The following is a 24,695-nucleotide window of genomic DNA, read 5'->3' as shown; positions in this document are numbered from 1 at the left end:
ACACATGTTGGACAAATTGGACATTTCTGGGCCTCCTTTACCATTTCAACTTCACCTTTCCTTTAGTGCTCTCTGGATAAAAACTCTAAATTGTGTTGTTTTTTCTCTGAATAGATTTTTCAAGTACAAGGAATGTTTCAGCCTGGTGGGAAAATACCTCTTTGCCTTAAGTCTGGCAAAGCTTTTTCATATGATTGCTCCTCATCCCTTCATCTTCCTATCCCTTCTCTCTGCTGCTCACAGCCTGTGTGGCAATCACCAGCTGCTGTTTTCTTAAACAAGTGGAATACCATAAGATTAGCAGAAGGGAGATGTGTGAAATGTTTTGCTAGCATAATTACTAAGCATGTCACCTCATTAGGCACAACAAAATAGAGCAAAATGGCTCGGGTGCAGGTTGTGACCTTTAAGGGGAGGAGCTGAGAGGGAAGGCCGGGGAGCTAATTTTACTTCATAATGGAAAACAGGCAGCTTGAATAGACTGAAAAGAGGGGAGCAGCCAGGTCAAGTGTCAGCCATCCTGCTAAGCGGCCCTCGCCAAGTTTTCTTAACAAACACACACGGTCGTGCACACACACACACACTTGGGCCAACCTCCCACTAACAATGGAGCCACGCCTCCCAGCCTTCCCGGCCTTTTGTGCCTCTTCAACAATGATTAACTGAGTTTGGTGATTCAGAGTCTCTACAGCAGCACAAAGCTTTCTCTTTTACAAAATATAATGGAGTCAACCCATGAGTCAAACAGTCTCTTTCTTTCACTGGCTTTTTTTTCTTCTTTTTTTAGTAGTGCCAAACTTTTCTTCCCCGCTGCTTACAGCCTTTTCCCTTTTCTTTTGCTTCTACCCCTTTCTTTCTGCTTCCTGACCACAAATATGCCCATTTTCCCCCAAGCTCATTAATGCAAGCAAAGCAAGCAGATGCAGCTATCCCTCTGATACATAAAAACAAGATGCTGATGGAGGGAGGCAACATATGTGGTATGCACTGCATGTGAAAAGATATCAATCAACTCAAATCAATACCTTAAAAGCATCTCCTACAAAAATTCATGGAATTGGTAATCTTGAAAGATTCCTTTGATATGAAAAAGAGTAATCCGAAGGGGAATAGCATATTAAGGCATGAAATCCTAGGCAAAGCCATAGGGGCTTTCAGAATCTGTGATATGGAAGAAAAAATAAACACGGTACACTTGTAATGAGCGATGTGCAGCACTGAAAGGAGCTTTGTAGAACATGGTGTAAGTAAAGCTGAGCAGGAGTGTTGACAGAAACACTACAATCCCAGAACATCACACCCCCTGGCCAATTACAGGAGGCGTGAAGGAGCTCACCTCTCCTCATGACAGAAAGATGAGAAAGAGTCTGGCTAGAATTATTTTTTTTCCTATGTGAGGCACCTGACTGTCCTGAGCTGAAGGGGAAGCAACAGTTTCAGTGCTTCTGATTTCTTCTTCTGGTTCCGAAATATGACGTCATTTAAACATTTTCAGCAACTTGACCATACTTTTTTAAATTCACTCCCCGTATTTTAAGACTAAAAACTGGCCAAGTTTGTTGGAATACTGAAGGCAGAATTCCATGGCTCTCACCAAAGTTTTACATTTATGCCTCCCATACACAAGACGACAAGATGTTTAACAGACAAACACCCTCTTGCATTTTGTGCAGTATATGGCCAGCTTTAAACATTTAATGGAGATATATTAAGACTACAGTTACGAAATATGAAAATTGCAATCACAAATTGAGGTGTTTTTAGAACTAAATCGTTTAAAAAATAAGTTTGAACACCCACCAAGTTCCATGTAAAGCTGGCCTTTTTACCCCAAAGAGGGGAATTAACTCAACAACGAACTAAAAACCCAATGTTCACGCTCACACCCAAATTATATTTGACCTTTTCACCCTCATCTCTCTGGTCTAATAACACATCTAATGAGTAACATTAACAAACCATATCCAGCATGATTTACATGTAAAGACGTCCTATTAGCATTTTCATGCTAAATTATGCTAATTATCTTTGTTGCCGTTTGTTCTGTTCAAATGGATGTGGGATGATGGCTGTAAGGCCTTTTCCACACATACACAGGTATTTAAAAAACATAATGATAATAAAATCCTGTGTGTTTTAGCCTGTTGTTCACATGCAGTTTGAGTTCACTGGGAACAAATCTTTCAGAGTGAATATTTTTAGAGACTGTTTGCAGTGTTGTTGTGAGGCAAGGAAAACCAGAGCTTGTTACGCCAGAGCATGGGCTATTACCTATTTTGTGTACTTAAGGCTGTTCCTTCAGTATGGTCGACAGTATGTTCTATAGTAGCATTGAAATCTGCGATGACACACAAAGAAAGATAAGAAAAACGTTGCTGAATAAACTGTACTTTTTTAACAAAGGAAAAAATAAGCTGCTTTGAGAAAAATACCTGCATGGCTGTGTATTATCTCTAAATCGTGTCCCCTGTTGATAAGCCAGCACCACAAAAGGAGGTTTTCCCGTTGTCATTTTTACTGTTTAGCGCAACTGCTGCATCACTCACTACCACATAAATATAACTGCCAATTTGAGGCTGCACAGCAGCTCCCTGTGTGTCAGAAACTGATGGTAAAGGTACACACGATGAGTTGCAAAACTGTTGGAAAGGGCTATTGAGAATATCCATCCATCCATTTTCTATACCCGCTTAATCCGTCGGTTGGGTCGGGGGGGGACTGGATTCTATCCCAGCAGTCATTGGGCGAGAGGCGGGGTACACCCTGGACAGGCCGACAGTCCATCACAGGGCCACACAGAGACAAGCAAGACAAACAATCACACACCCGCTCAAAACAAACTCCTAAGGATAATTTAGACACCAATTAATCTAACATGCATGTTTTTGGACAGTGGGAGGAAGCCGGAGTACCCGGAGAGAACCCACGCATACACGGAGATGCGTGTACATGCAAACAGAATTGCTATTGAGAACATGTGAAGGAAATGTATATTTTGTTCTATCCCATGTTGCCTCCATTTCATACTCCATGTGACTGTTTTTGGTAACCTAAAAGGAACCCCGGATGAGACACAGCTCATTACAACTCAACAAAAACATAGTAGTGGAGAGATAATCTTGAGGCAGGGCTGCAAAGACTGAGTGTATCAACCACAAGTTTCCAATGATGCAACAGTATACAACAAAAAGTTACTAGTGTCCAAAAGGACATACAGTAAACCTCACACTCATCTTTCCTTTTCTTTTATCTCTTTCTAGAACTCCTGCTGAAAAACGGGAATCGGCAAATAACTACTTGTGAAGACAGGAAAAGTCAGATACAACTCTGTGTTTCACAATGGGAGCCCGACTGCATCTTCCAGCTGTTGTGTGCACCTTGCTGCCTTTCACCCTAGCCATTTTGATTCTTCTACCTGACAGCCTCCAGGGTAAACCAGAAGTGGAGAAAAAAAAGGGAAACCCAGCACTGCTGCAAAGGGTGAAACGAGGCTGGGTGTGGAATCAGTTCTTTGTCCTAGAGGAGTACACTGGACTGGAACCTCTTTATATTGGAAAGGTCGGTGTTGAATACAGTATATGTGCCAATATTAAGTAACAACCTGAGGAAAAATGCAAAGCTTCTACCCTCCAGGAGAGCAATGACCTTTTCACTTGGTGTTGCTGATGTGAGGAGAACCTCAGTGTAGGTGCTGGGAAGTGGTTTTCCCTCCAAATTTCAGACACAGCCAACTAAAAGATCAAACAAGGAGATCAGCGACCAGCAGGTTATCTACAGCTTTGTAAAAGCAGAGTGCAAAAGAGAAGATCGTGGATGGGCAAAGGACACCTTCAATGAATTGCAAAAATTTTTTTTTTAAATGTACTCCCTGGATGCACTGAGTTCATACAAAGACAGCCTCTCTTCCATCCACTTTGAACCAGAGCCTTGCAGAGTTAATTTACTGGATCTCAAGAGTCACTCAAGTTCCCGTTCCACAGAGGTGGACGGCACATCTGCAACACCATTGACAAGCTGTGAAAAGAGCAAAATGAGAGGTGTTCACAAAAAGAGTATATTTCTGTTGCTATAAAAATAAAACCAAGATAAAGTTGCCTAGAGTGAAGGACAGAGAAATCTAACTAATGATAACATTAAAACAATGAAAAAAATAGGACCATAACAAAACCCATAAACCATGATAGTAACATTGAAGTTAAACACCCATTTTTATACAATTCATGGAGTACTGAAACTTAATAACTACACCATCAAGTCCCCTCCAAAACAAATAAATGTACATGCTGTTTTGAATATATTTTGACTTAAAATGTTTATAATCTGATAAAAAACGGAATATGGCTGAACTTTAGCATAAATTCTCCTGGTTAAAAAGCTGTCTATTACAGAATTCCCTTAAATATCCATCTCTGACCTCCAAAATGCCGCTGCTGCAATATTCCTCATTAGCTTCTAAAACACTGCAGTACTAACAGCTCATCCTCACAAATTTCCCACTGGGAATGATGTAAACCTGCTTAATTAAGAGCTTGGAAATACTTTTTCCGCCTCCGCTCGGGAATACTGAGAAAAATGCAGGATTCCTAAAAGCAACATGTTCCGACCTGGCAGACGAGTCCAGGGAGGCCTGTAATATGTCGCTTTAGAATATTCACTCTTCATCTCTTTTTCCAATTAAGCGTCCATTTACGGATTCTTTCCATTCTAATTTTTTCACGCTGAATGGAATAAGTGATTCGGACAGGCCAGGCTTCACCCGGACAGCTACTCAAGGCAGAAAGGCAACGTGAGATATGACAAAGCTGGAGAGAGACATGCTACAGCCTCCTTTAGCGGTTTTTCCCCTCAGCTTATCCTACGTCACTTTTCTGTTAAGGAGTATAGTAGTCAGAGCCGTTGGGATGCTGGCGGTTTGGGCTGGAGATGGATCAAGTAATTGATAGCCCGAGTGTCAAACTGCCCCTTTTCAAAATGCCCCCAGAGGAGAGGGGGGATTAGAGCAGGAGTGGGCGGATGAGGCAGAGGAAAATCTCTAACCGGAGATGTATCACCGTGAGACATGAGCCTGAAGCCCATATTGGTGTGTTTATTAAAAAAGGCTGAACTGGGCATTGCAGGAAAAAAACAAAAAACATACAGCTCTGGCATGACCTATCATGGTCAAAATAACAATAAGTCGTATAGCCACAGACTTTTAGCAGCCAAACAACCTTGCCTCGGCCATTTCACTCTGAGGCCACAGGTGATTAAAGGACAAAAACAAGCGTCTTAAAAGGAGTGTGTTTTTAGATACAGTACTGAGCTGTGTGCTCGTTGCTGTTTATTATATACAAGAGAGACACCAATGGGGGCATTTCATTTCACTCTGCCAGTGTGATGGCAGCAAGTGCTCGTCACACACAGAGACCCTCTTAGTACAAATTGAATGCTTGATTGCACATCAACAGGCTGGCATTTGGTCTCACGGGTCACAAAAGGCTTCTGATTGCACTTCTTGTTCTGTAGCAAAAAAACAGGCAAAAAGCTGTGATTACATGTATATTTGCTGTTACTGTATTAGGTTGTGCATGTAACCACACTTCACCCCCTGAGTTCTCAAGTCAAATCAGGTGGGTATATATGTGTGTGTGCATGTTCTATACATATCTATATCTATATCTATATATATAGATATAGATATAGATATATATATATATATATTGTTTACGTACGTGACAACTTATCTACTTTCAGTTTATTGTAAGTTTTAGGACACAAAGCAAGTTTACGTGATGGTAGAACAAAATTATTATTGTGATAATTCGACCAAAATCTTACTTTTTAAAAGCATGAAAAGTATTAGTCTGACTTAAATTGTACAAAGTCAAACTTCTCAACCCCAGACTAAAACTAAAATGATATTTCTATGGGTCTAATCACTACAGTGTGTATACGTAAGTAGACTCAAATAACCCTAGGTGCTTTTTAAATGCTCCAGTTTTTCCCCTTTTTGTGAAAACAATGAAGTGTAAGTGTATATTGATACAGCAGATATCCTAGTGAAGATGGTCTTTGTCACTTTTATTCTGTTTCTTCTGTTAGATGGTTTCAATGTGTCGGAAATTGTGACTGAAAAATTAGACCGTTAGTACTACGATTGTCGCTCTGCTCTAATAAAATCCTTATTTTATAACTGCTGCATCATCTGATAAAATCCTCATTTAAGTACTGCAACGAATTCAGCTACTCTTCAGATGCCCTTATTACTGCGTAAAGTAAGAATTAAACAAAACTGCATCTTATTCTGGACGATGCTCCCCCTCACGCAGTCCCTAACAGCTGATGCTGATTATGTGCTGATATTGTGCGTCCCAAATTTGTACCCACACCTGCTGATTATTTCCCATTTAAATCAGCTCATGCCCATCTCTGGAAAAGGAAAGCTCTCCAGTATGGGACACATGTTTATTTGGACCGAGATCATGTGGCTGATTTGGCCAGAATAAATAATTTGGCCGCCTTGTCTAATTTTTGAGGATTGCTATGCAGCTGCATTGTTCTACAACATTGTTCTATGTGACCTAATTAAACTTCCTCAAAAGCATGCCACTGTCCAACATGTTCAGCTTGTGATTGTTGTCACATTTACAGATTTGAAGTCAGCTTTTTGACACAAACACTAGCAGTTTGGGTACAGATTTAAGCTAGAAACAGCTGGATTCAAACCTGACTCCCACCTCTGTAAACATTACAGCTTCACTCAGACATGGATAAAGGCGATGGCTCCATAAAGTACATCCTGACGGGCGATGGTGCAGGCACTACCTTCACCATTGATGACGGTACTGGGGACATCCACGCCATCCAGAGGCTGGACCGGGAGGTGAAGGCGCAGTACATCCTTCGTGCCCAGGCCCGCAACCGCCTGACAGACAGGCCTCTGGAGCCCGAGTCCGAGTTCATCGTCAAGATCCAGGACATCAATGACAATGAGCCAAAGTTTCTAGATGGTCCCTACCAAACGTCTGTACCAGAAATGTCCCAAATAGGTAAGCAGAATGAGAAAGTCAGGCATGCTTTTAAAAAAGTGTACAAAAGCAGCAGTTCTTATTTTTACAGACTCATCCTATTCAGAAACCTACTTTTGTAGTAAACGAGCCAATGATTAATTCTTGGCCACATGTGGAAAAATTCCACCCAAATTTATGCTTACCCTCAACCACTGGCGCCATCTCCGTCTCACCTCTGACTCTGTGATTACCCAGGAACATCTGTGATCCAGCTGACTGCTACGGATGCCGACGACCCCACGTACGGAAACAGTGCTCGTGTGGTCTACAGCATCCTAGAGGGCCAGCCTTACTTCTCGGTGGACGCCAAGACCGGTACGGATGCACACATGCTGAAAATCTCCCAATCTGTAGCCACTGCAACCAGAGATTTCATCCTTTATATTTAGAGGCTGTAGACTTATAGCTTTCACCAGATGGGCTGACTACTTTATGAGCTCCATATGAATTTATAATGACGTAAGATGGCATGATAAGGTCGACAAACTTTCTTTGGGTTTACTAACAGTTTTTTGACAGCGACTGTTAATTCCCCACTTTCTTTCTAACACTCTTTCACACTGTAGTTGCTTCATTCTGGTTTAAGCCATCCATATTTTATGCCCCTGTGTATTATACCAACAAGCTCCAAGTGTGGGTAGCTCAGCATGGTTCCCATTGTTGCTATGAGACTACCAAACACTTAGCTTAGACTCGCTGCTCTTTTGTTGCAACTTGCAACATCTAAAACTTCTGGCACTCGAGAAAAAAGATGTGATAAACTCAAAGTGTGACTTTGTTGATAATGAGGACAGAAAGCATTTTGTAGTGTTGGTAATGACTGGACGCATGAAACTTGCCATTTGCAGCAAATTAAACATAAGTCTACTTTGCATAATCTTTAACCAAACAATGCTTTGTTTATTTAAAATTGTTTATGTACTATTATGTTGTTCCTAGAAGCAATTGTGTTTTTTTATGAAAAGTTAATATATATGCAATCCATAATGGTCATATAAACTAATGTGCTTTATCTAAAACTAAATTTTCCTGAGATGGAATCATAGGAATGCCTAAAAAATATATATCTAAAATAAATGAGAAAATAAATGTAAACAATAAATACATTTGGAAATATAAAGACAAATAACAAAACATTAAAGAAAAATTAATATTTTTAATTTCTTTTGACAGTTAACTGTTAATTTATCCATATATGTATATATAATTTATGCAGTTTTCAAAGTTATGTCTATATTTTATGGATATAAATTCCTCTTTTTTTTGTCTAGCTTCGACCCAATCAGATTTGAGCTTTAGATTTGTTTCCTCTTAATCACCTTTACTGTGTTTATCACCTCAAATATCCACCAAAATCAGATTGAGTCAAGAAATAGGCAATATATTACAAACCCTATTACTGATCATGTACACCAGTTCCTCTTATGTCTTCCCTCTATACTGTTGCACGAATGTCATTGCTCACAATGATATTTACGGAGGCTCTTCATAGATTAAACAAAGAAGCATAAACCAACATGGGGTTATGTGGATCCGTCCGAAGTTTGAAAGTACATCCAGCTAAAGCTCCTCAGACACAAGTAACCTACCTGACTTGATATGATTTCGTAACACATGAACAAAAAGGGGGTGACTATATGAACTATTTTTAATCACCATTTTTATTTTTTGCGGAATTTAGCCCCCTGTACACACGAACACAGACATTTTAAGAGCTAGATTTTTCTCTGTGTTTGCTCCCATCGTCCACAATGCAAATGCAGCTGTGGGCACTGAAAAAGTTGTTAAAAAATGCCTTTGAGGGATCAACTTTTTGTTGACTTAATATTTTTAAGTGAACTGGAAACCAACTACGTTCATTTTGCAATGTTTAAATAAAATTACTCTATAATATTAGATCACACTTTTGTTTAGATTGCGATAGTGGCCCTAGCCAAGATAGTGCTGGTGCTAACCTCGCTAACAGAACTTTTTATATATATATATATATATATATATATATATATATATATATATATATATATATATAGATAGATATATATATATATCTATATATATATATATATATATATATATATATATATATATATATACATATATATAGGTGCTATGGTTCCCAGTGGGGAAAACGTTACGGAGTACATTGTTTGATAAAACAATGTTCAAATGACACAGAACCCCCATGCCAACATCTCTGGTTTTGGATTAGATGGTTAAACATTGAGTTGAGGAGACAACTTTGAGAAAGAGGTCGTTTTTGTTGAAGATTTGAGAGAGAATTTTCGTAATTCCAGGACATTAATATTGCATTTGACTTCTCCCGTACGTTGAAGAGCAGGAAGCTTTTATGTGATTACCCATCAGTCTTGTCAAAGAAGTTACAAACAAGCTGTGTCTGTGTGTCTTTATAAAGAAGTTTTTGTAAACTGTGCGAAATTACGAAAACAATTTTTTTTAAAGAAATCCCTGTTTGTTTGTATTCCGCGTTACAAGATATGAATTAAAAACAGAAAGTGTAAACAGCAAAAACATAAAAAAAACAACTTTTTATTAACGTTTGATTTTTGGTTATTTTTGTTAAGCCTTGATAAGCATTCGAGCAACAACTTTACGAATCCCATCTGATCTGCCAGTTAAAATGATGTGACTCAGCAGCTGTTTCTAGTCTGAACTGGTAGGCAACAAAGTCATGTGACTTACCAACATTCCCCTACAAATGATAAAATATCCCAAATCTTCACAGGGAAGAAAGTAATTCCCAAAGAAGTGGATTATTTTTCTTCCTTGAAATTTATTTCCTACTTCTTCTACTGAATGAGAACCAGAAAGAGTATAACCTACACCTCTACCCTCTGCCAATGTACACAGCCTAGTTTTTCTTTTTATGCTCCAAACCAGGTAATGCTTCAGATTTGCTCAGCTCGTGAATGGAAATCCCAATTATGGGACTAAATCCAAACCAAAAGTTTACCCCGGTGGCAGCATTCTAATCTAAATGCTGAAAAGAAAATGTCATTTGGTTTCAGTTGTGATCAATATTCTGTTTTAATTTCAAGCGTCTCTTTGTGTCCCACCCTTGTAACTCTCTTGTTTTGCGTTTTCCTGTAATTATGGTCCAGTATTTCCCCTCATCACACACCAGTTTGTCCATCTACCTTTTTCCCTAAGTGTTGAAAAAGCATTGTGGTGCACTCGTCTGCACTCTGCAGTAGCTGTTTTTTTCTTGCATCATCAGTTTTCAGATGTCCTCTGAATGTTTTATTAGTTGTATACTTTATTTAGTTTAGAGGTCATCTTGCTTGTAAGTCTGGTTGGTCTGAATTTGGGTCCACGTCATTGAATTATAGAAAGAAATTTAGAACTTTACTGAAATGCTAATAGGAATGTAATATATTTTAAAACATAACAGTGTTATCTAGTAAATGTAATTTATTAAGAAAAATGTGTGAGCAAATAATGCTTTTGGAGTGTTTTCCTCTTGTGACAGGTGCTATTTTATTCCTAATGCCGCACCTATATTCCCACATGATGGGGATGTTTTCTTTATCAGCTTGTGCTTAGTCTATGTGCATGTGTTTTTCTCAAGATGCATTGCACTGAGCTCTCGAGGTTACTGTAGAAACCAAACTCAACAATGGGGGGGATTGTACACTGTACCAGCCGTGTGGCACCAGTCAGTGTTTGTCACTTTTCTGTCTCAAAGACTTGACCACAGCCACATCCGCAAAACGTGAACTAAATGATCATTCTTCAGCCGTGCTTATCCTCACCTCCTAATGCTAGCTTGTCTGAATGGGAGTGAGTCATTTCAATTTTCAGATGAATGCAAAAGAGCAGACTGTTAGGTGTTTGTAAGCTTTGAAAAATAAAGGATACGTGACACACGCTTAATAAGGTAAAACTCTATAACTTTGGCAGGTAATGTAATGCAGTTTGTGGAGCAGCCTTCACAATTCCACTTTCAAAAACACATTAGTTTGACTTGCCTCTGTTTCACACAGCTACATTTCCTTGTTTGCCTGTTGTCATACCTCTCAGCTTGGCTCTGCAGCTATTAGTGTGCCCTGACTCAACAATAAGAAGTGCTCAGAGGATTGTATTGGTTCCAACACAATGTAAAACTTAAACAGCTCAGAGCCTTGGAGCAGCCATACATGCAGCTTCTTCTACTCCACATCTCAAGGCATCACTTGACCTTGACTGAATTCTGCAGCACATTTCCTGGCTATGTAAGGGTAAGATTATCTGTTAATAAAAGTATGCAGATGGGATTCAGTCAAACAGGGAGTGAGAACTAAAAAACCTCCAGTTGAGGAGGTTAAATCCCTGTTTTATTAAGATGCCTCATCCACAAACAAATCTTTTCACCAAGGTTCATTTGTTTCATGCCAGTGCTCTCTCAAGTTTATGGTAGGTGGTATATGAGCTCCCCAAACCAAGCACAAGGTGACAAAAAAAACTACTGTAACATAAAAAGTTAGCTTACACTCCCCCTACTGGTCACCAACATATTGCAGCTTTTGTAACGTTAATCTCTGAGGACAACTGACGCACCAAATGAGCCCATGATATGCGAGGCAGCAATGATTAGTTAACTGTTTTTTAAGTCTTAGGGGTTCCTTTCCTCTGCCCTGCTGTTTTGACAGTAGGAACCAGGGACTAAAAAGAGTTCTGGGGGAGAATTTACAGCCCCTAAAACAGTCCCTGTAGGGGTCTAGTACTTTTGAAACTACCCTGAGAGCAGAACATTTCTGATTGGTTGAGTATTCCCAGCATTTTGTTTGCTTTGTTAACTTTAAGTTGTTAATGTTTTTTTAAATACAATATTCAAGTTCAACCATCTATTTTGGGAGTTCAGGAATAAATGAGGAGACACAGCTCACAAAAGAAAGAAAGTGTGAAAAGGAAGCAGTTAAAACAGAGATAAATTGTCAACCCCCTTAAGTGCAAGCACAGCAGAATGAAGGTTTTTGGGCAGAACAGCTAAATTCTTTCATAAAGAGAGAAACACGAGAGAAAGTGGCTCATCTACTGGGAGCGTTGACGTTCCAGGATGCCATCGCTCTGACATGACCCTAATCTGTGTCAGCAGTCCTCTGTCGTTGACCTTTAACTCACCGTGTGATCTCTTTCTTACCCCCCCCTCCCCCCCTTTTTCTCCTCAGGTGTGGTCCGTGTGTCCCTGGCAGACATGGACCGGGAGACCAGAGAAAACTACACCGTGGTCATCCAGGCCAAAGACATGGGCGGACAGTTGGGGGGGCTCGCCGGCACCACCACTGTCAACATCACGCTGAGCGATGTCAATGACAACCCGCCCATGTTCGACCAGAGTAAGAAACACTCGCCTTTCCTGCACCCTCACAAACCTTCTCTAATCCCTCCAGATATTCTCCAGAGCTGACAAAGGCGTAAACATCGTCTCCTCAGCCACACCACCCCCAGCAATGACTCCCTGAAGTTCTAATGGCTGCAGAAATCCTTATTTTCATTCAGTTGCTGGGAAATGTTCTTCCACTGTCTCCATTTGTGCTCAAAAAGCCAAAGAAATTCAGTCAACTCTAAATATAAAGGAAGGTGGAGTTCCTGATTTTTGTTCAAAGTAGACAAATGAAGCTTTCTCTTTTGTGTTGAAGTAGCTTTTTGTGTGCATAAAAGATTAAGTAACAGTTAGAGAGACCACAGTCTCCAATGAAAGGAAGATATTCCTGTTTATCAAACAGCTGTTGAACTGTAGTAACCGTCTCATTAGAAGTCCAAGCTTTTTTACTGTGGCTCTGAGTAGAATCCCACAAACTACACCATTGAGCATCCAGGTCGTTAGCCCCCTCTGTCCACTAGTCCCAGTTATCTACCCCCTGGCTTCATCCCTCCCTCCTCTTCCTCCTAGGTATCAGACGCCCCATATTGTCTCTTTGATTATCCCTATTTCTACGCCTCTCATTACCCTCCTCCTGAGGTCAGGGGTCGCCTCGCTGTCTGTGGTCATCTCCGCTTGGCCGACTGGTGCTCCGGTCCTAGACAAAGACAATACCCGCCACCCACTTCCACCTCCATCACCAGTCCCCCACCAATTAACGCCATCACTCCGATGGAACTTTGATTGGTTGTGAAGAGCTTCAGGGATTCCTGAGCGTGAAGCGCAATGCGCAGGCATTTCACGTCAAACTGCGGGGAACACCACAAATTGGACAGCTGTCACCTCTTCTTTGAGGTTAAATGGTAGATGAAATTCAAGCTGGCCCACGAGACGGTATATAACCCAAAAGTGGGCGTTTATGGAGCCATTTATTTGATCCTGCCTGAGATGTGATTTGGTGAGCAGGGGAGCAGGTGATGGAAGAGGTTTGGCTCCCTCTAGGGGATATGAGAGGGAAACAGTTTCAAATGATCACTGCTGACTTATGTCCTCAGGACTCTACCAGATGAGCGTGCTGGAGACGGCTCCCGTGGGCTCAGCGGTGGGTCGAATCTGGGCGAAGGACAGGGACATCGGGGTCAACACTGAGATGAAGTACAGCATCATAGATGGAGATGGCAGGGACACCTTTGACATCACCACAGACCCCACTAACCTGTTCGGCATCATCACGGTGAAAAAGGTAGATAAGCAAACAGACTGTATAAATCAAAGACATGTTTAAGATCTGATATTGATTATTTATTAACAACAAAAAGAGCAAATATCTTGTTTGTTCAACCCCAAATGAGAAAAGTTTGGGACAACATGGAAAAGATTTTTGCATTTCAGGCCTGCAACAGATTCCAAAATAAGTTGGGATGGGGCTAATTTAGGATCGTAATGGGGCAAAAAAATATGTATATTTCAAACATGTGATGTCATGATTATGATATGAAAGGCTTTGAGGAGCAAAGATGGGCAGAAAATCTCCAAATGTGTCAGAAAATCACTGAACTGTTTAAAAACAACGTTCCTCAAAGAAATTTTGGAAGGGATTTGCATATTTCTTTCTCTACAGTGCAGAATATCATGATACCATTAGAGGAATTTCAGTGTGTTAAGAACAAGGGAGCAAGCCTAAGCTGGACACCAGCTGTAACTGATCCCTCAGACGGCGCTGCTTTAAAGTGATAGTTCGGAGTAGATTCACCCTGGGGTCATTTGAACCGTGACATCCAGCCAAGTAGCCCACCCGAAGTTTTTTCGATATTGGCTGAACATCAGCTGAGTTACTGAGTTATTCCGAATAGCTTAGTACAAGCGCTAACGGACCCTGGCAGTATCTCCAAAATTACCACACTAAAATCACATGCCATGACACCAAACTTCTACAGTAGCACAAATATGGTCTGTACTCACAAAACGATGCATTTGGAAGTTTGTACATAGTCCAGGAGTTTATTATTATCAACACAAGCCTGATAGCTTCTCTGCAGCTAAAGCTGCGTCACTTCCTTGATCTGGGAGCTTCAAAGTAAGATGAGGGTTGATCTACTACTGTAGACAACAAAGTATATGCTATATTCTACATGTTTTTTTATGAATTTTTATGTTGTAGAGTTGTGAATTTATTTTATCAATGGAGAAATTGAGCAGCCTTGCTTTGTTGTCTACAGTAGTAGATCAACCCTCATCTTACTTTGAACAGGGGTGCAAACAGAGGTATGGTCAAAAAGGAGTGAGATTATCGAAGTCCACGCCCCTGTAGGAATTATCATATAATTACATTTTGCCACCACCTCTGCCATCCAGGGCTCACCCTATTCACACAAAAATGTTCATATGAAAATACACTGTCCCAGTTCCTTGGAAATTCTTAAAAGTAAAGAATACTGAGACAACGCTGGAAACATTTGGCATGTCCCCTTTTTTTCAATTTTTTTGAAAAAGTCTGACATTTTGAATATGACTCAATACACACAAGTTCCAAAATATCACACCATTAACAACCTCAGTTCACTCTCATAGACTTTTATATCACCACAACTTTCTTTAGCACAGCGAGAAACAACAGAAAAATAGCCTCAGAGCAGCTAAAAAGACAAGTTTCTCACCGTTGCTCTCTGTATTTCAAATTACGCCGATATCGGAGCTTGCAGCGGCTCTACAGGTGACAGGTGAGTGTTAAGCTGGGCATATACACTGTGCGATTTTTTCAATCGCGGTATTCAGCTGCTGCTCATACTGTACGAGTGAATCCCAAGGGATAAAACGTCACAGCTCACGATTCCTGTTCTCACACTGTACGACCCGATGGTCTGATGCGATCTGGCTGCTCACACTGCACGACACGTCGGACTCGGTCGCTGCCATGCTGTTCTGTTGACATTTTTCTTCTTCTGTTGACATTTTTCTCTTCCGTACCTATGTGCGCGCATGCGTAGTGTGACAGGATGAGGTCAATCGGCTGGTCCAGCTGCTTCAACTGTGCGAGAGCCTCACGAGGGGCGACCAGGATTTCAAACAAGTTTGATTTTCATCCGATCGATCGGGAGGTGGTCGGGAGGGCTTAATCGTTTGTCGTTACCCCATGTATACTAGACGATGCGAGACGCACGATTGAGCCAAAACTCGGCCCGATCTCCAAAATAGTCGCACGAGTGAAAATCTTGTCGACATCGGGCCAAAAATCGCACAGTGTATGCCCAGCTTTAGCCTGTTAGACACAGAGCTAGCATTAGCATGGACGACGGTAAGCGTTAACAAGCCTTTATTTTGATAACTGACTCGTCTTACCTACGTACTTACCAATCGGTATGTGCTCTGACTTTCTTTCAGTGTAACTCGGGATTTTTCTCCTTTTTCTTTCCTTTTCACAAGTAGCTGCGCTTTACTTCTCTGGTTAAGGTCAGAAAATAACGTAAAAATCGTGCGCCTGCAGTTCACCTGGCTGTTGAGGCACTCCCCACGTGGGGTCATACGAACTGTGCGGTGCATTCAAATGCAACAGGAACATTAAACTTTACCGATGCAAACAAAAAATAAATACTCTCCCGCTTCTTTTATTGGTCTCTATGTCAGTCCAGAGAGATTCGGGGCTGAACTTTGAAATTATAATCAGACATTACAACAACACCCCCCCCCCACACACACACACACCCCCTAAAAAAAAAAACTCATCGGATCTGCACGATTCACACAAGTCCCCCAGACAGCTGTGAAAAAGGCGGCATCCGCCAAAAGGCGCGCCATTTGCACCCCTGTTTGAAGCTCCCAGCTCCCAGAAGTGACGTCGACGCAGCTTTAGCAGCAGAGAAGCTATCAGGCTTGTGTTGATAATAATAAACTCCTGGACTATGTACAAACTTCCAAATGCATCGTTTTGTGGGTACAGACCATATTTGTACTACAGTAGAAGTTTGGTGTCATGGCATGTGATTTTAGTGTGGTAATTTTGGAGATACTGCCAGGGTCCGTTAGCGCTTGTACTAAGCTATTCGGGATAACTCAGTAACTCAGCTGATGTTCAGCCAAGATCGAAAAAACTTCGGGTGGGCTACTTGGCTGGATATCACGGTTCAAATGACCCCAGGGTGAATCTACTCCGAACTATCACTTTAAGAACCGTCATTCATCGTCGTGAGGAGGTTTTCAGACAAAAAATGCTCCAGAAAACATCTCATACCCCACCTTTAAGACCACATCTGTCCCACCAGACACTATGAAACAGGAAGAGCTGAAGAAGAAGAGGTTACTGGTAGCTACTGGACCGGCTTTGACATAAGAAATGAACTCTTCATCACTTTGTGTCACTCACGACTTCTGAGTGTTGTGAGAAGGAATGGCAGCATTACAAAGTGTTATAAGCTTTACTCACCAACTTTTTTTCGATGTGTTTCAGCCTGAAATGGAAACTGATGAGACAAAAAACGTGAAATAGCTTGGGTTCATACAATAAAAGTAAACCTTACTTACATTTTCCACATCATCGTTAACATGTTTAACCGTTAACGACTCCGATTTGGACCCTGGCTGAATTTTATTCCCTTCAGAAATCTGTAAATTTGATTTAGCTTTGCTCAGATTTTGGCACCACGATGCTGCTTCCAAAATGCAGAAAGCATAAAAAGGGGTTTTGAATGCTATTTCCTCCACCAGCCGCTGGACTTTGAGAACAAGCCCAGCTACACCCTGAAGGTGGAGGGAGTCAACACCCATCTGGACCCGGCCTTCAGCCACCGCGGGCCCTTCAAGGACGTCACCATCGTGCACGTGAGCGTTGAGGACATGGACGAGCCCCCGCTGTTCGACTCGCCGGCGTACTACATCGAGGTGCCGGAAGACGCAGAGATTGGGACGGTGGTGAAGACGGTGTCGGCACGGGACCCGGACGCCGCCAACAACACCGTGAGGTGAGGAGGAACACAGCTGTTTTCACATGCTTCACTTTAGATGATGAAGTCCACATTTTCTGCTTAGTTTGACAGCTATAGATTCTTTTTGTTGAGGTGAAGTGTCCTCCGGGCATTAAATTTGGGTGCAGTTGTGGTTCAGTCTACCACCGACACACTTTGGTGCACTCAAGTGTAGCTGCAAACCTCAGAAATCTCAGATGAAGTTAAGATGACAGTGACAGGCAGGAGAACTGAACATTTTACTTACTGTCTTTGATTTCCATGACAAATAACAGTTGCAGAATGACAATAAAATTAAGTAGTTATACATGTAAACACATTTAGCACGCTGAATTCATAAAGTAACTTCATGTGGAATAGTTAAAAGCAAGTAACTAGCAATAACATTCAGTTATTCTTAGGAGTTTCTTCTCCAAGATGAGACTTGATGTAATATTAGGTGCAGACCAGCAGAGGGCAGCATCACAACGCAACTGTTGAGAAACCCGGCCATTTACGATGTGTGTGTTTGCAGCAGGACTGCAGGCTGAAACAGAAACAAGAGAGACGAGGACAAAACATCCAAAAACCTGATCTACAAGACCTGGCAAAAAAAATGATGAAATCATCAAACATGGAGGAAGTTCAGTCAGCTTTTTTTTGTGTAGTAAAAACACAGATATGACACAAAACCTCTTTATTTAACAGCTGGACATCCTGGCTTTGGAAAACATATCTAGGAATAATTTAAATAAAACTGTAGATGATTGTAGTAGATGAACAAATGATGTCATCACTTAATTGTTTGGAAAATATTAAAGAATCTGTTCATTCTTAGCTCCTTCGGCTCATTGGACAGTTTGACTTCGGTAATTAAACACGATATTAATCACTGAATATTAGGGGTGGGAAACTTTAGGCACTTGGATTTCCCCATCCCTACTGATAGGGAATCCCTTTCATCCAAACACCCACAGTCCATGACCGCTTTATTGACTCACTTTTGTTTAGAGTTTTCTGTCCTGATCTTTGACCTGTATGTTTCCCTTTTACAACCTTCCCATTTTATTTGTACTCGCTCGAAATTTTACACACAGCTGACTGGGAACCACATCTTTTCCACACTCTGAGCTGAATTTCCTTCTTAAAAGGAGGTTTATAAGCCTCTCAATCGTTTCCACTGACAGCTCTCTTGTTGGGGCCATGTTTCCAGTCAGACAGCATTTCTTATAACTACAATCTAATTAGCATATTCAGACTAACATCAAATTCCAGGCTGATTCCATGTTTTTATTTCCACTATTGTTTGAGGTATGCTTTATAAAACCAGATTATTCAGCTGTTATTTTTCTTCTTTTTTCTCATATCTGTGTTTTGTTTATTCCTTTAAAAAAACAAAAAAGCTGAGTGAACATCCTCTGGGTGTGGTCTCTTCATAGTCTTTAGCTGTCCAAGTAGCAGAACAGATGTGCGGTGGGTTTGCTAACCAGGTTGCACCTCTCATGGACTAATTAGAAATAAAATCTTTTAATTACACCATTAATCATCTGAAGGGATCGGCAGCACAAGCTGCACCCCGTCCCGACTGTCCCCTTTAACAACCACTTTTAGGACTAAAGGATGATGACTCGTGTTTGTTTGCAGATAAATTCAGCTGTTTTTTTTTAAGTTTCCATCCGACTGAGCCAGCAGCAGCTTCACGTCCACACTTCATGATATTTAATGTCTAGAGAGATAAAAAAAAACATTCAAAAATACGGAGCAAAACCTTGACTCTTGACCCCACAGATACAATCAGCCAATAAATGGAAGAAAAGAATAATAAGATGAGGCAGGACATTTGAAATCAAACAAAATCTTTCTAATAAAGACCTTAAATTTCCTCAATGATGTCCTGAAATTTCTTAGAATGTCCCATTTAACCCTAAACCTAAACTTAAAGTTCAGAAAAATAACCCTAACCGAGAATCAGAGTGGAGCTCTTAGAAGGCGTCAGGTTGGATGATGTATTCGGTTGTTGTTTTTGTGACTTGAGTTTTTTTGGGGGGACTTTTTTCTGGTTTTTAAAATCTTTGTAATTTGAGCATTAATCCCTGCTCACAGGTAGCAAGTGGTAACACTTGGGTTTAAGTGTTAATGTTACATCAAATGACGCTTTGGAGGGAGCTGTTTAGTGCAGCGCAGCTCAGAAAGTCTCATTTTTCTCTCATGAAATATGTGAAGTTTATTAGAAACTTTTCAAACACACATTTTCCCAAAACGTTATGTATATACTTTGTGCTACTTTTGATTTCACATTTAATTTGGTTAAAAATCGTTTACAAGCAAAAACTTTGCCTTGTTTTGTGTAAATCTTTGGATGACGTCAAGGTCATTTTTTTCATTTTGACACACTGCATTAACACTTTGGACCAAAAATAACAAAAAAAAAAAAAAAAACATTCAATCTGAGCAGGAACAAGTTAAATTTTTTACTGTCAAAACCACAGTGAGCACTTTTCAGAGAACACCCCATTTTTACCATTTCTTCCTGCACCAAACGTGACGACAATATTCAGGAGAAAGCACGGCGTGAATTATTTATCATACATCTTGTTTTACTTGGCCTATCAACACAATTTCAAAACTGGTTTATAGTGTGAAGTCCGCACTTCCAACACAAGTTGAAAGGAAGACTCGGCGAGGCTGCGTCTTGCTGCCACCTCGTCCTAAATCGATCATGTGATTTGGACGTGCCGACGCGTCTGTTGACTCCAGAGGGTTAACGACAAAGGGATTGACAGAGGAAGAACTCGCGAAGAACACTGAAATCTCCAGATCTACTGAGAGATTTAAACAAACTGGAGGGTGGGGATGTTGTGGCAGACAGCTGAGGAATCAGTCGCCACCGCAGCAACAACAGATGACGGATAACAACGGGCAGCAGCTGACCCTCTGTCCCTCTGTCGGCCTCGTTTCCATCTCACATCTTTCTGTCCTTTACCGCCTGCAGCATGACTGGCGGATAGATCCAAACCCCCCCACACACACACTGTTTTTCACCTGCTTCTCCACACACACACTCAGCAGCCCCCCCTTTCCTCACGACTGTAGACGAGTGATATTAATAGAGATCCTTCAGGGAGGGCCTCGCCGGCGGCGGGTGTGCCAGTCACGACTGTCCTGAGCACACAGCGCTAACAAGCCCACAAACACACACACACTCCGCTGCTAATACGCCAGTTTAACACAAGACTTTTACGAAACGTCTTACATGTCTGCTACTTCTTTTTCCCTTTGGTTAAAAGAGGCAGCTTGGTCCTTTCATGAAGCGTTTCATGATGCCTTTAATGCCGCTTCAGACGTCTAAAGACAAAGAAAAAGAAGGCGTGTTTGTCAGAAAGGAGCACTGACTCAACGTGACCTCAGTCTAAAACATACCGGCCAAAAGCCCTGAAATATTATTATTATTTATTTGCTCCTCATTAGTCTCCACACAGGGCAACAGGGAAAAAGCAGCAATTAAACCATGAATATAACAGAGAGCGTAACTGTCTGCCTTAAAATCGAGCAGCAATCACAGGAATTGTAATATTTCTGGACATAGAGCTTTGTGTTTTAGTTGTGTAATATGAACCAAAGGCTTTCTGTCTTCTGCATGTCCTTAGGTATCATCATAACTGTTACTGCTCATCTCTACAGATTATTACGCTGATGAACATGTGTTGGCCCCACAAATTAAAATGGTGTGTTACAGAGACTTCATTTTTATGATTTCGGTGGGTGTCTTAAAGGAATTAAACACAATAATGATAATTTACATCCTTTATAATTCAGTAACCTGCACCTAAAGCCAAGATCTCCATATTCTGCACCTCGAGTTTAAAGCTTCCAACTTTTCCCCCCATCGTTTCCTTTAGTGGAGCCATAAAAGCCCAGAAATGAGAACTTCACTAGTTTACCACATTTAGCTCAAACAGATGGGTGTCTGGAGGGTTCATTTTCCCAACTCTCTATTGGACATTGCAGATTATAAACTGGTTAATTCTGCTTCACATGTTTTTTTTTTAATCAAATGTCCAGTATATGTGAATATCTTAAGTTTTAAAGATAAGTTGTCTGTTATTTGTAGACACAACACTGGTTCATCCCTTGAGTTAGGAGCCTTTTTTATGCTTGAATGATTCAGAGGTCAGAGTTAAGAGGCTTAACAACAAACAGATTCCTCTGAAAATGGTCAGGTACAAGGACTGGACTGAAAATGAGTGACAAAGCAGTCTGTTCAAACCCTAACCCTGGAGAACCATTTCTCAAGGCCAGTTTAAAAAGATGTAAAAGGATTAAAGGAAAGTCTGGCTGCTTAGAAGAAAACATCCATCCATGAGAGCCTACTCAAGACCTTTGCTCACTCCTGTAGATCCATACATTCTTACATTGTATTTTTAGTTATTTTAGCTGAAAAACAGTTCAAACGTCTGAAGACCTGGAGGTGGAAAAGGTGGCTTGTAAGACACATGTAAGCACCTCCTCCGGGTGAGAGGAAAATGAGACAGTTGAGTTGTGAGACTGATGGTTACACAAACCAGGTTCTGCTCTACATCCTGGAAGTGGATGCTCTATATCCTCCTCCGTGTCTCTCACAGAGGAGCTTTTCTGAAGCTTACATGTTTCAGGTTTCTGTGTCCCCCGCCTCTGTTTGGCAGAGGCAACAGAAAACTCTAATTAAACCTCATATCTGGAGTTCTTCTTCCCCTCACGGCCCCCTCAGGAGCCGCCATCCTGACGTCTTATCGCACAAACAGACACGCACATGCTAGATGGCACATGTGCATGCACGGCCCTCAGACAGGATTACAAGCAACTCAAAGCTCACCAAGCTGCACTGTATTCACGCTGTATCAACATGGCTTGTGTCACCAGGTACTCCATCGAGAGGTCCAGTGACCCTGACAAATTCTTCTACATCGAACTCACGACCGGGTCACTGATGACTCTGCGTTCGCTGGACCGAGAAGAGCTCGGCTGGCACAACATCACCGTCCTGGCCATGGAGATGAGTAAGTGTCACCAAGAGCGGCTCATGCACTGGAAAAAAATCAAAGTCTTACCAAGTATATTTGTCTCATTTCTAGTCAAAATATCTCATTACACTTAATATAAGACACAACTGCCTAACAAGTACCATTTCAGCCAGATATAGGGACTTGTTTGAAGACAATACATCTGGAATATCTTGTTAAATGAAAAAGTCTTGAAAACAAATTGTTTTGAGTCACATTTCATATGAAACAAGCTTTTTTTTTTACATTTGAAGAGGTTTTTAAGCTAATTTCAAGATCACTTTCATCTCAAAAGTCCTAAATATCACATTTTATTTCAAGAAATCTTTACAAGCCGATTTTCACTAGTTCCATTGGCAGATTTATTTGCTTATTTCAAGCAAAAACGTCTCGTGTTTGTTGTTTTTCTTACTTATTTTTGGAGGGGCATTTTTTCCAGTGTGTCTGTCAGTAAGAACCATCTGGTTTTCATTTAGTTTATTTATATTTTCTAGCCTATTTTTTCGTTAAAATGATCTGGTTTTACGACTCCAAGATGACAAGATGCCCGCACCATAATCAAAATAAGTTTTCTTTACTTGTTTCGGGGACTTAAAAGATAAAACACAAACTTGAATTTGAATTCCCACCCACAAGCCGTCAGTTGTTTGCTGTGAACACAATCGATGTGGACATTTCAGTGGAAAGATGAGCTAAATCCAAAGCATTTACAATATACATCTTATCAATATCGAGGACACTTAACTATTAAGCCTCATTATAATCTATTAATGGTTCATTTATTTCCACAGTCCAGATTCAGGAAATATTTATCCTAAAAAGATTATTTCTTTAAAAAGTTACTTTCAGATTTTTAACGACAGACAGAAATGAGTCGATAAGACAGAGATTTGTGTACCCGTTTACCGCCGACAGGCAGAAATGCAGAACATCTCCTGCCGTTATGTAATTTGGAAAACCTTACAACCCTGCGGATCTCACGCAGCCGGCGGCGCTCAAAGTCACCTTCATCCTTCCTCCTTTTGCTTTTTTTGTATGTTTGTGTCTTTGTTTGTTCGACACACCTTAAAGGAGGCGGTAATGGAATTTATGGCTAATGAAATAACTTCCCATGTGGTGGCTAATTAAAGATGAGACGGAGAAGGCACAGGTAGGACAGCTCAGAGACGCCCGGCGTGGCGAGGCAGAGGAAACGGTGAAGAATGAAAATGAGCCGGAACAAAGTAAAGCTGATTGATTCGTAGAAGTCACTAAACAACTAAAGTTTTCTCTCCAAGTTTTAATTATGTTGGAGCAGTTTTACTACTGTACTGTTTTTTTTTTTATAACAGGATGCAATAGGGTCAATATTAAAAGAAAACCTTATAACGTTAATTTTACAACCAGTCAAGTTCTGTTGAAAAAATTCAGCCTTTAATTCGACAATAAGAAAATGTCATATTATGACCAAAACAAAACAAAACAATGAGAATGTATTCTATATTGTCTTTTTTATATAAAAAAGAATCATTTTATTTTAAGATTAACTCAAATTATAAGAGAATAAAGTCATTATTTGACTAGAATTACCATAAAACTAACATTTTTCACAGTACTGATAGTTTCCAATCTTTTGTAAAAAATGTATTTAATCATTATAAAATCAGATGTTATTATTTTCATATATTCATGACTTTTTGTGAAAACTATTAATTATGAGAATTTAGTTTTTATAAAGGTGGGTAGAATTTATGTATCACTTTGACAACCAATATTGATTTAAACTTGGATTTTAATGGGAAAAATATTATTTGTGAGAATGAAAATAGAATTTTGAGAAATATTCAATGTAAATAGCAAAATGTTTATAGTTTAAATTATAGTTTCTAAACATCTTTGAGCTTTTATACCTGGAAAAACTCAAGTATTAATGAAGCATGTAAATGGAGTTCAGCCAACAGTAACTGTGTTATTTACATGTGTAGTTTTCGTACTTTGATACATCAAAGTGGCAGATTAAACTGTCTTTGACGTAACTGTTTTGGACAACAGCAAATAAAACGGTTTCCACGGTTTCACTTCAACACTGAAGTTTAAGTGAGGCTGGGGGCCTGGGGGGGGGGCTCCTCAGGAGCTGGATATCAAAGTAACACAGGACGGCACGGAGCTTCGACCTCCAGAGCCAAACTCACGCCGCTGAATGATCGATCGGTCATGTGAAGAAACCTGAGAAAGTAGTTACTGCCCTCTAATTGTGTTTCTACAGCCCATTACACAGCTGGTTAAGGTATGCAAATTGCTGGCTGTAATGAAGAATAATAGAATTGTGATG

At 40.5% G+C, this 24,695-nt stretch overlaps 1 protein-coding gene across 2 annotated transcripts in view; it reads left to right on the top strand.

The window, feature by feature from the left end:
* The window catches only part of LOC142369946 (cadherin-20-like), an 85,695-nt gene that overhangs the window by 53,934 nt on the left and 7,066 nt on the right, over positions 1-24,695 (top strand). For both annotated transcript variants that reach the window (XM_075452359.1, XM_075452360.1), the window contains exons 2-8: positions 3,261-3,558; positions 6,734-7,028; positions 7,245-7,364; positions 12,215-12,382; positions 13,464-13,651; positions 17,110-17,363; positions 22,245-22,381. In XM_075452359.1, the coding sequence (XP_075308474.1) occupies positions 3,340-3,558; positions 6,734-7,028; positions 7,245-7,364; positions 12,215-12,382; positions 13,464-13,651; positions 17,110-17,363; positions 22,245-22,381 (1,381 nt within the window). In that variant the 5' untranslated portion in view covers positions 3,261-3,339. The remainder of the gene's footprint in view (positions 1-3,260; positions 3,559-6,733; positions 7,029-7,244; positions 7,365-12,214; positions 12,383-13,463; positions 13,652-17,109; positions 17,364-22,244; positions 22,382-24,695) is intronic.

The sequence above is a fragment of the Odontesthes bonariensis genome, chromosome 20 (genome assembly GCF_027942865.1).
Source record: "Odontesthes bonariensis isolate fOdoBon6 chromosome 20, fOdoBon6.hap1, whole genome shotgun sequence".
NCBI classification, from domain to species: domain Eukaryota; kingdom Metazoa; phylum Chordata; class Actinopteri; order Atheriniformes; family Atherinopsidae; genus Odontesthes; species Odontesthes bonariensis.
Note: the sequence above shows the minus strand (reverse complement) of the source record. Positions and strands in the feature narration are given on the sequence as shown.